Source organism: Meles meles, chromosome 6 (assembly GCF_922984935.1).
Source record: "Meles meles chromosome 6, mMelMel3.1 paternal haplotype, whole genome shotgun sequence".
In the NCBI taxonomy this organism is placed as follows: Eukaryota; Metazoa; Chordata; class Mammalia; order Carnivora; family Mustelidae; genus Meles; species Meles meles.
In genome coordinates this window covers 76846380-76859304 of record NC_060071.1, presented here as the reverse complement: position 1 = coordinate 76859304, position 12925 = coordinate 76846380, and the positions used below count along the sequence as shown (strand labels likewise).

At 37.9% G+C, this 12925-nt stretch overlaps 1 gene segment (V, D, J or C); it reads right to left on the bottom strand.

The window, feature by feature from the left end:
* Positions 1-4402: 4402 nt before the first annotated feature.
* Positions 4403-5053, bottom strand: LOC123943631. The segment is given in 2 exon segments: positions 4403-4788; positions 4959-5053. Coding segments are annotated over 2 exon segments (438 nt in total).
* Between the last annotated feature and the right edge of the window lie 7872 nt (positions 5054-12925).

Here is a 12925-nt window from a genome sequence, read left to right as displayed (position 1 = left end):
TCTGCTGCTTTCAAACCTTGGATAAATTTCTTTTTGTTGTTGAAAAAAATTATTGTCTTTTTATCATTAAGAAGGAAATTTTCTACTAACTAAAATAGGATATGGCTTAACCAGAAATAATGTGTGAGCTGCATTCAGGCATGTCAAGGTAGGGCTTGAGGGTCCCTCAGCACCCCTCATCTACATTTACCCCCAATACCTGCAGGTCTGCATCACCCATCCTCCTGAAAGGCAGTAGCCTCACAATGACAGTGGTTTCTCAAGGTAAGATCTTCTAGTCCCTTGAGCCCAAATCACCAGTAACTCACTAAAAAAGTGGCCCCTGACCTCATGTCAGACCTATTCACTCAGAATCTATTGATCAGAACCAGATCTGTGCTTTTGAAATAAAGTCTTCGTGTGATTCTTAAACATCCAGACATTTGAGAAGTACTGTCCCGCTGGTTAGGTCAGGCATTCTTATTTTTAAATCTCATGTTACTTTGCCCACAACATTTTACTTTATCTCAGAAATTACTTCACCTTTCAACCCACTATGTCTCAGTTTCCTTATCTGAGGATGTGTTAATACTACTTCACAGTTTTTTGGATTATGAAATGAGTAAGTAGAGTTCTGGGCAATGTACTTGGCATATGCTAAGTGTTCAATACATGATAATAAAGGCAACAGTGGTCACAATGAGGATGGAAAAATGAGGGCAGGTCAAAACAAGAATCCTGGGATTGTTCTCTGATCTCTTGACCTGAATATGTTGGGTAAAACTGTAAAGCTATAGACCCAATGGGCTAAAATTGAACAAAACCAGGTGATGTGGATAAAAGAATACTTCTGTCTCTCTCCCTAAATCAGGAAGCTTCCATTTCTGCTTCTCTTATTTCTAGTCCTTCCCCCATCCGCTCCCCACAAGAGAGGGATGGGACAGTTGAGTCTGTTGTTCAGAGTCCATTTATGAGGAGATCAGTCGTTGGTCTAACTGAAAAGATAGGCCTCCAGACTCCACTCAGTCTATTTATGTCCTTTGCATTTTTAAATCTTTGCCCACCTGTAATAATAAGCAGATCTCAGTATTCCCAGGAAGCTGGCCCTGCCACAAAGGCTGGAAAATAAGGCAAGGAAAATAAATAAAACTTTCTTCATTTGCAAGTAGCATCATTATGGAGGTAGGAAATCCAAACAAATTCACAAACAATTAGAATCAACTACTAAACTTAGCAAGTTAAGTGAACACAAGGTCAATATAAAGACCAGCTGTATTTCTATACATGAGCAACAGTTGGAAAATAACATTTTAAAAATTGCTTGGGATCTCTAGCTATGGATGTAAATCTGCCATAAGAAGTGTATGATCACTATCTTAAAAATTAAAACCATTTCCTGATGGAATGAGCACTGGGCATTTTATGGAACTGATGAATCACGGAACTCTACCTCTGAAACTAATAATATACTACATGTTAATTAGTTAAATTTAAATAAAAAAGAAACCAAAAAAATATTGCTTAGAGAAATAGAAGGTGACCTAAATAAATTGATAGTCTATATTTACAACATAAAACTCAGTGTGGCTAAGATATCAATTCTCCCCAAAATGATCTCATAGATTTAATGCAAAACCAATCAAAATTGGAACAGAAATTTTGTGAAAATTGAAAAAGGTTTAGAATTTAGGAATTGGTTCAAAATTTGTGTGGAATTGCAAAGGACCTAGAGTAGATAAAATAATATGGAGAAGAACAAAGATGAAGGAAAAGCACAATGAGTTTCAAATCTTATAAAACTATATTAATAAACACATTGTTCTGTTGATGGAATGAAGATAGTGCAAGAATAGACCTACATATGTATGGTCCTTGATATGTGTCAAAAATGCCACTGCAATTCTAGGAGAGAACGGATGATCTTTTCACTAAATGGTTATGAAGCAACTGGAACCTTGACACCTATTGCATATTATCACAAATACTGGTGTGAGGTGGAATATGGACCTAAATGAAAAAACATGTCCATGCCTTGAAGTAGGCAAAGATTTTTCAACAGAACACACACACGCAAAATATTAACCAATATGGGAAAAAAATGACTAGCTGTGCTTTATTAAAATTAGGAATTTCTGTATATTGAAGGATATCATTGTGAAAGTGAACAGCCAAACAGTGGATTAGGAAAGAATTCACAGTACAGAATTTTAACACGAGTCCATAGCCAGAAAATATAAAGAATGTATGCATGTGGATAATAAACATACAAATGGGCAAAAACTTGAACACATACTGGCCACAAAGGAATATCCAGATGGCCAATGAGCGCATAAAAAGGTTCTCAGCATCATTATTCCTCAGGAAAATTAAATTAAATCCACAATTTTATGGATACCGCTATACATCACCAGAATGGCTTAAATTAAAAACAAACGAAAACTCATATCACTTTTTGGTGAGAATATGGAGTAACTGGAACTCTCATGCATTGGTTCAATGCTTGGAAGAATGTTTACCAGCTGGCTCTAGAGCTAACTATATCCTACTCTCTGACCCAGTAAGTCCATTCTAGTGGTATTATCCAAAAATAATGAGTTTATTTGTCCACCAAAACATAGACTTTTTCATAATGGCACCAAACTGTAAACAATCCAAATAACCCAAACGTCTATTTCAAGGAGAATGGATAAGTAAATTGTTGTTTATTCATACAAAGAAACTCTACACATCAACAAGGAAGAGCAAACAACTGATACATAGGGCAGGATCAATGAATTGCAAAGATAACTATGTTGAGTGAAAGAAACCAGATATGAGAATTCATACTGCACCATCCTGCACAATTTTAGGCAATGAAGTTCCAGAATGGATTGCAGAAGTCAGAACAATGGTTATTCAGGGTGGAGAGTGGAAAGAAGGGCTGTTGAATTGGAAGGGTCATGTGAAAATCTAGAGCAACAGAAATGTTCGCTCTGTAGATCTGGATGGTATTACATAGCTAAACAAGATGGGATTGGGAGGGAGACAAACCATAAATGACTCTTAATCTCACAAAACAAACTGGGGGTTGCTGGGGGGAGGTGGGATTGGGAGAGGGGGAGCGGGCTATGGACATTGGGGAGGGGAGGCGAACCATAAGAGACTATGGACTCTGAAAAACAACCTGAGGGTTTTGAAGGGTCAGGGGTGGAAGGTTGGGGGAACAGGTGGTGGGTAATGGGGAGGGCACGTTTTGCATGGAGCACTGGGTGTTGTGCAAAAAGAATGAATACTGTTACACTGAAAAAATAAATAAAATGGAAAAAAAAAGAAGTGTAAAGGTTCGTTGAGCTGTGGGTTTAAGTTTTGTGCACTTGATTATACGTGTCGTAACTCAATTACAAAAAAGAGAGAAAAAGCAAAGAAACAGAAAAATTTATTTTTTTTAAAGATTTATTTATTTATTTGAGAGAGGGAGACCAAGAATGTGCACGAATGGGGGAAGGGGAAGAGGGAGAGAGAAAGGGGAAGCAGCCTCTCTCCTGAGCAGAGACCCCCATGTGGGACTCATCTCAGGACCCTGACATCATGACCTGAGCCTGAACCAAGTCGGATGCTTACCTGACTGAACCACCCAGGTGCTGCAAAGAAACAGCATTTAAAAATATTGAAGTGAATATCACTGCCACCACCTGAGAATTAAAAGCATTTCCACCAGGGAGGGAGGACTGGAGTATGTGGAGGAGTGGGGACCAAAAAAGGGTGCTATTTGATTTTGTAAATATATGAAGCATGATCGTGATAAAAAAAAAAAAGAACATTTAGTTTTAAAAAAGAAAGGAAGAGAGACTGCTGAGAATTTCAGACAGAATAAGGACTGGATAAAACATCAATCCACTGGTTTCAAGAACACCATAGTCATGGGAGTGAAGGCTAAAGATTTTGTTGGGTTCATACTAAGAGAGACCAGATTCTGGTGAGGGTGAAGAATGGGGGTTGAGGAAATGGACACAGTGAGTACGGAAAATTCTTTCCATTAATTTGGTGATTAAGGAGAAGATAAATGTAGAAATATGGCCAGTGAAGATGTGGGTTTCAAGAAGACTGTATTAAAATGGGAAAGATTCATTTAGTAAAAATGTGACCAGATTATTGTAAGAGAATATAAAGCATTTTTTAAAAAAACTTCTGGGAAGAGTGTATATTTCTGGGCAGTCTCTTTTCAAGTGGCCCAAAGCAAGAAACCAAGGCTGCCCATTGCACAGCTATCCTTTCTGTATCCAGGTGAAGAAAGCCCTGGGCTGTTTCAAAGAGCAGACTGATGCAGGAACACACAAAGGGAACTATCCTAGAGACCAGAACAGAAGGAACAGTAATCTGTGCCATCTAGCTGTGTCACAAGACTTCGTTCTCCATAAGACCACTTGGAAAGAGGCTCTAAATGCTAAGTACTTCTTTGAGGAGGAGGAATAGCAGAGATGCCCTTATTCCAGAGCACAACTGCAGGGTTTTGGTACAGCTCCCAGGCTGCCTGGGAGCACTGTGTCTTCACAGCACAGAAGTAAGTGGCTGAGTCTTCGGGTTTAGAAGCTTTGATGTGCAGAGAACTTCCCTCCTTTAATAGTGTGGCTCTTAGTCTTTCTTTCTGTTTCTCATCACCAACTGCATATAGGACAAAGAGGAATTCCAGGCCTTGCCCGGGATCCTGCCTATACCACTGTAGCCCGTTAAAGGTGCTGACCGTGTAGCTGCAGTTGAGGCTCACACTGTCTTCCTCCTGAAGTCTCAGGGTCTGAGGACTCTGCTCCACCCGGTCTTCTCCACTCAACCCTGTTCAGGAAAACAAAATCAGAAATGATACAAAGCATTTGGTACAACAGTTTTGAAAAATTCTGACAAGAAAAAACCTGGTGGTGAGCTGACACAGAACCCCTATCTCTTCTCCCCAGCTTTGGATAAATGTGTCCTTGGTGGCTCTCTTCTTTTAATCTCCAACTTACAGCCAAGCTGAAGCCACAAAACTATGAATGCACATTCCAGCATGTTCTCCATCCTGACATCTGAGTCTTGGTACAACTTGTAATGATTCCAGATCTTCTCTGGGGCGCTGTCTCTGGGGCTTGGCTCTTGTTCTCTGACAGGGGAGAGAGCCTTTCTCTTAGTGACTCAGCCAATCAAAAGTAAGTTTCATGCTTTTGATGTTTAAAGAATTCAAGGAAGGGGAGGAATGGAACCACTGCCACCTCCTGGTCAACGACACAATCTCACAGCACCCACTTCATGCAACCCACAAAGAAAAGATTGAGGGAAGGACATTTTGCTTTTGGTGAGCATAGTGTCTATGAGGTTCAAAGTCAGAGTCAGAAAAGCCTTCTCTTATTTACACTTTTAATTATTTCATTGTCCTTTGAATGGCCTTTAAACTGCTACCAGAGTTTATAAAAGAGTTGGACCCAAGTGTAGGTGTAATGGATTGTGTTTCTTCATATAATACTTCATATAATACACAAGAATCTCAGCAGGTAACACCTTTAAAAGGACCTGAGTTAAAAAGAGGGAAATCAAATAGGGTGTGGCAATGTCTGGAAACCTCACTGATAGGGAGGATAGGGAATATAAGAAATCCATTTTTTCAAATAATTTTCAAATAATTTTATGCCTGGCTCTAGGGGCCAACTGTGACCAAAACTCGGGGTCACAAACTTGAGAGTTATAGAAGGGAGGGAAGAGCATAACAGAGGGGAAAAAAGACCTCTCCATTTCTAGATCTCAAAGGAAACAGAAGGTCACCACTGTGTTGGGGGAGGGCAACTATTTTCCATGCAAATCACAAACATTTTACATAAGTAAATGATATATGGTAAAAGTAAGTGTTTCTGGGACACCTGGGTGAAGGCATCTGCCTTCAGCTCAAGTCATGATCCCGGGGTTCTGGGATAAAGTCCCGTGTTAGGCTCCCTACTCAGTGGGGAGCCTCCTTTACCCTGCTTTTCTGAATAGTGGAGAAAGATTAGTACATACCTTCTAGAATTGCTGTATCATTTGAAATATGTATTGACATAGATAGATTACATATATATTTATATAGTTATATGCAATTAGAATAATGGCTAGGACATAGTAAATATACCTGATTAATAGTAGCTATTATTGCTGCAATTTTCTTTTGGAGGGTTAATCTACCTATTGATTTTAAAAAGCTCTTTATATAGTAAAGTTATATTTTCTCTGGTTTTGAATCCTTTTGTTCCATTTTGGCACTTGATTTTGGCTTTTTGATGAAGTTTTTGCCATGTAGAAATGTTTGCTTTGATGTGCTCTTATTTATTATTAATATTTGTTGTTTATTCTGCCTGAAATTTGAAATTTGAGGCATGCTTAGAAAGTCTTTATTCATGCCAAGATTGTTTTAAAAGAGTCCTGAAATTTCCTATTATGTTTAAAATTTAGTATTTTTAGTCTACCACATGGAATTATTTTGATCTAAGGAGTAAGTTTGGGGCCAATTTTTCTCAAGTGGCTAGTTCACTGCCCCAACATTATCTGCTGCTTCATTGTTTTCTCCCTGATAAGCAGTACTTTTGTGGTATAGTAATTTCCTATTCATAATTTGTTTCTATTTTAGCCTTCTCTTTTCTCTTCCATAGTCTCTCTAGTTCTACATTTGCTAGTACTAATTATTTTTAATTATTCCAGCTTTATAATATTTGATGGATGATAGAGTTTTGGGTCTACTCCATTCCCATTATTCTTTTTTTTTTTAAAGATTTTATTTATTTATTTGACAGAGAGAGAGATCACAAGTAGGCAGAGAGGCAGGCAGAGAGAGAGGAGGAAGCAGGCTCCCTGCAGAGCAGAGAGCCCGATGCGGGGCTCGATCCCAGGACCCTGAGATCATGACCTGAGCCGAAGGCAGCGGCTTAATCCACTGAGCCACCCAGGCGCCCCTCCATTCCCATTATTCTTGTTTCAAACTTGATTCTGATTTTCTGCACATTTCATTTGCACTTGAGTTTTAGAAGTAGCATGTCTGTTTTTAAATAAATATGGTAAAAATTTCAAAGTAATCATGTTCTACACAGTATCACGTTACTACAAAAAGCAAGAGCTATTGAATTTAGAGGGTAACTAATATTTCAATACTAATATTGAAATTAGTAACACTAAGCTAGGCTATCTATGGCAAAACTAGTATTGTCTAATTGATTTGATGACATGCCATTGTATTTTGTCATTGAATATGCATTATCTTGTTGCGTTAACCACCATTTGTATGAGTTCTCTTCAGACTTGTCCAAATGGCATGCTTTGCACCCCAGAAAAAAAATCAACTCTCTGATGCACTGCTTTGATGTCACTCCATCTGTCCTCTCACTCAGTAACCAGAAAATATGAGCTACACAGAATGTGTAGTACTAACAGTACAACGTTCATTGTTTTCTTGGCTTTTTATCTGAGAGTTAGATAATTTCTTAGTGATCTAAAAATTATTGCACTAACTTGTGTATAATTTATCATCGACTGATATGATTTATTCTAGCCAGACTTAGCAAACTCTGACTTGTACAAATCATATTTAAAGGCAGTTTTTCTCTGTCACTGAATATGTGTACCTCAGAAAGAGAAAAGATTGCAAGATTAGAGCAGAAGCTCTGTGGAGGACTGGAACTACAAGAACCGGGGAGCTGAATATGTGATGCGTAATAGAGCCAAAGAAGTTGATTCACGATTGTGAGTTTGATGGGAATTTTGTTAAATTTTTAGAAAACATTTTAAATTTTGGGGGGTTCCTGTGTGGCTCAGTTAATTAAGGATCCAACTCTTGGCTTGGCTCAGGTCATGATTTTAGGGCCATGGGATGAAGCCCCGCATTGGGCACTGTGCTCAGCAGGAAGTCTGCTTGAGACTGTTCCTCTCCCTCTAACCCTCCCCCCAATTTGTGTGTTCGCAATAAATGAATAAATGAATGAATGAATAAAAAATTTTTCTTTTTTTTTAGATTTTTTTAAAACTTATTATTTGACGGACAGAGATCACAAGCAGGCAGAGAGAGAAGAGAAAGCAGGCCTCCCACGGAGCGGAGAGCCCCATGCGGTACTTGATTCCAGAACCCTGGGATCATGACCTGAGCCGAAGGCAGAGGCATTAACCCACTGAGCCACCCAGGCGCCCCATGAATAAAAGTTTTAAAAAAATATCTTAGGGGTGCCTGGGTGGCTCAGTGGGTTAAAGCCTCTGCCTTTGGCTAAGGTTTTGATCCCAGAGTCGTGGGATCGAGCCCCATGTCGGGCTCTCCACTCTGCAGGGAGCCTTCTTCCCTCTCTCTCTGCCTGCCTCTCTGCCTTGTGATTTCTCTCTGTCAAATAAATAAAATTAAAAAAAAATCTTAAGTTTTAAATGATGAGAGATTCATGGAAGCTTCAAAAAACCTACACGGAGGTCACGCTTACTCTTCACCGAGTCTGCTCCAGTGATATCTAAACCAGGAAATTAACGTCAGTACAATCCACAGAGCTTATTTAGATTTCCACAGTGTTGCATTCACTCATTTGACTGTATGTGTGTATGTGTAGTTCTTTGTAATTTTATACATGTACAGATAGATGAACTCATGTGTATTATATGTGTAGATCCTCTGCCACAATCAAGATGCACAAAGTTTTCCTACTTCAAGTCTTCCTCATGTGATCCCCTTTGTAGCATGACATCTGACATGTCACTCTTAAGCTCTGACAATCACTAATCTGTTCTTCATCTCTACCATTTTATTTCAATAATGTTGTATAAATAGGCTTGCATAGTCCTAACTTTTTGAGATTTTTTTTCATTCCACGTGAGTAATAAAAGTGTGAGATCTACCCAAGATATTGGGTATCTCCAATCTGTTGGTTACTTTTTATTTCTGAGTGGTATTCCATGGTATGGATACGCCACAGCTTGCTTAATCAGTCACCCACTGAAAGACATTTGGGTTGTTTCCAAATTTTGGTTGTTATGAATAAAGCTGTTGTGAATATTCATGTCTAGGTTTTTTATGTGCATATAAGCTTTCATTTCTCTAGGATGAGTACCCAAGTGTACAATTGCTGGATCATACAGTAGGGCATACTTAGTTTTATGCATACTTATGAAACTATTTTCCAGAGTGCCTTATCATTTTACATTCTCACCAGCAATTTATAAATGATCCATTTACAATGGATCATTTATAAACGATCACTATTTTAAAAAAAAATTTTAGCCACTGTTGTAGGTGCATAGTGCTATTTCATTGTTGGTGTAATTTGCATTGGTCTGATGGCTAATCATGTTGAACATATTTTCATTTGCTTATTAGCAATCTTTATATCCCCTTTGGTGAAATATTTATTCAATTCTTTTGTCTATTTTCTAATTGTTTATTTGTTTTTTCCTGTTGAGATGTAAGGATTCTTTATATATTCTAGATACAAGCCCCATGCCTTAAAACTTTACATGGTGTGTAAATGTTTACCCCCATCTGTAGCTTATCTTTTCATCTCTTTACAGGGTCTTTTGCAGAGGAAATGTTTTTAATTTTTATGTAGTTCAGTGTGTGTCTGTGTGATACTTTTAGTGTCAAATCTAAGAACTTTAGTATCATATCTAGTATCATATATAGCCCCAAGTCTTGAAGAATTTCTCCTATGTTCTCTTCTAGAAGTTTCATAGTTTTTATGTTTTGCATTCAAGTCCATGATCCATTTCGAGTTAACTTTTTAGAATTTTTTAAAAGATTCTTTTAAAAAGAGGAATGTGGGGCGCCTGGGTGGCTCAGTGGGTTAAAGCCTCTGCCTTTGGTTCAGGTCGTGATCTCAGGGTCCTGGGATCGAGCCCCGCATAGGGCTCTCTGCTTGGCGGGGAGCCCACTTCCTCCTCTCTCTCTCTGTGCCTGCCTCTCTGCCAATTTGTGATCTCTGTCTGTCAAATAAATAAATAAAATCTTAAAAAAAATTAAGAAGAGGAATGTGTCCTTATCTTTGTCTTGAGCTTTGCCAATTTGCTGTGATCATGTAACTAGCTTAAATCAGCATACCCAAAATGTAAGTTGAGGACTTCTCACAGAGGAATGAGCTTGCAGTTTTTTTTTATACTTACCATGATTTCTTTACCTAAAAGGTAAATTTAAAAATATGATTCCTAAATCAAACCTTTCTCACCTCATCTGGCTCTCAAATGTTTTCTAATATAAATTTGCTAAGTGGTTACAGCTATGCTATGACAAAGGGTAACTGTAATATTGCATAACATTCACATTTTTAAGAAATTTTGAAATTCTCTGAGAAAAATACCCATCTATCATCTTTAAATATGAACTTTAACCTGAACTAAAAGTGGGATTCTCCTTCCTTGTCTATAACTTCTTTCCTGATAATTGGGCACATGTTTCTTGAAGAAAAGAATATTCTCTACAGATTGTCTCAAGAATGAAAAACCCCTCTTCTTGTTATTACTTTTCACCAAACCCACATTCTTTTATCTACCTTTTTCCACAGACACATTTCCAAGACCAAATATCTCAGTTCATCCAGGATGTAGTGATGTTTCTTCCTACTATCTCAGGGACAGGGATGATTTTGCTCTCATGAGAGGATTTTGAAAAGACCAGTATTACAATTGAGGATAATAGTTTTATTAAGGGCTTAATAGTTTTATTAGCCCTTAATATAAACTTTTAAACTTCATCTTAAAAGTTTTATTAAGGGCTAAGAATCTAGGAGCTTTAAAGTATTCTTTTTTTTTCATTTTATTTATTTTTTCAGTGTAACAGTATTCATTCTTTTTGCACAACACCCAGTGCTCCATGCAAAACGTGCCCTCCCCATTACCCACCACCTGTTCCCCCAACCTCCCACCCCTGACCCTTCAAAACCCTCAGGTTGTTTTTCAGAGTACATAGTCTCTTATGGTTCGCCTCCCCTCCCCAATGTCCATAGCCCGCTTTAAAGTATTCTTGATTGAAATAATTCAGCACTTGGAATCAGCATCAGAAAATTAGAAAAACAAGCTCATTTTCTTTAAGTCTTAGATTAAGACTTCCAATAGCAGGAATGTCTACCCAAAAGCTAAGTAAATTAACTAGGTCACTAGACTTGAAAGAAAAAAATATACAGTGAAGTAGAGCACACGATGGCAAGAGTAAAGACAAAGGGCAATAGACAGTTTGAGACAATACAATTATATACAAGGGCAGTATCTTGTGTATGGAGAACACCTGTAGTATAAAGGCCATTTCATTTATTTTCCAGAAATCGGGATGGAATTGAAAAATATGGGGACACAGAGAGAACAGAGTTAGCTGTGATTTTCTTTCAGCCTAGACCACACACCCCCTGCCATCATCACCCCTAGTTTTACAGGACTCCTATTTCCAGCCACAGTAAATATTGAGGTTCAAATCCTAAGATAAAAACCCAGGAGATCAAACCAGAGAAGAGATAAAACACTAGCCTAAATCAAGAGGAATCCACACACATATATGAGAGGCATCCAGGCCACAAGAAACTGAATAAGATATATGCCTTTCTATATCCTCACTCAGATGATGAAGATGCCTCCATCTATGCTAACAATTAGAGACCATCTAAACTGCAACTTGGAAAACAGTGTCATGTGAGAAAAATATGTAGGAAAAGAAAGGGAATTTATGGCAAACAGAAGGAGTGTTCTCATGGTCATAGAAATGGGCAAATACAAGAAATAATTAAGCCATAATTATCATATGCATCCAAAGGCTAAAAGCTCATTATCTGTTAATGTTATCAATTAATTCTTCTTGAAGCAACAAATACTTAATATGGAACCACTATGTGCCAAGTATTCTGTAAATGTAATACATACAGTTTTCTTTACTCTATGGAGCCTACAGTTATAGGAATCATGGAGCACTGTGTGTAGTGCATAAACAATAAATCTTGAAACACTGAAAAAATAAAATTAAAAAAATAAAGATCTATACATAAATATAGATATAGACATATATATGTCTATATTAATTGCAATGTTTCTTTTTGTCTTGGTCTTTGAAGAGAGCTCTCTATACATGAGAACATGTATGGAGAGATCACAACACAGGTTTGGGGATACTTGTAAAACCTATAGAAAACCCAACTGTTAAACTTTTCTTAGCCTAATTTCCAGATATATGAGATATATGAGGAAACTGAGAATTCTCTAATGAGTTGGAGAGAATAGGAGTGAATCTGTGGTGTTGTGCTATTTCCAATCTTCCTCTAGACACATTAAGGGCGCATCAAGAGATTGCTCAGAGAGCCTGAAATGCGTGTCATGGAGTTTGGAGGTTTAGAGGGTCATGCTATGTTGCAACAACAACTTCTCCCACGTTACTATGTTTATATCCAGGACACTGACTATTCTGTTATTTTTACCTGTGTATATACATGACAGCCTGGTGACATACTTCTTTTAAATGAGTGTAATATAAGGGAAAGTAGATGGTGAGGCCTGGTACAGAGAAATACATAAAATGTCACATATGTAAAAAGGGAAAAACATAAGGAGAGAAGGTGGCCCAGGGCTAACCCTTGAGGACTTCCAATAGCTAGTGACAGGAAGGGAGACGACAGCATGCACGGAAGTCAAAGCATTTCATCAGACAAAAGGAAAAGATAGTTTTGAAAAGTAAGTGGTCATAAGAGTAAGTGGTCACAGCTTATGTGCCAAAAGTTTGTGAGAGGCCAGCTATGATGAGAACTGAAAATTTCTGTCGACCTACAACACAGAGGTCATTCGTACTCTTGTTGATGGCCTAACTAGTGGAGGAATGAAAGCCAGGTATATCTAGACCCTTTAATCCAGAAATTCTAACATATATGCCCAAAAGCAGTATGTAATTATGTTCACCAAAGAACACTGTAAGAATATTCATACTACACTACTGATAATAGCCCACGACTAGAAAAATCCAAGTAACCATTTAAGTAGATGG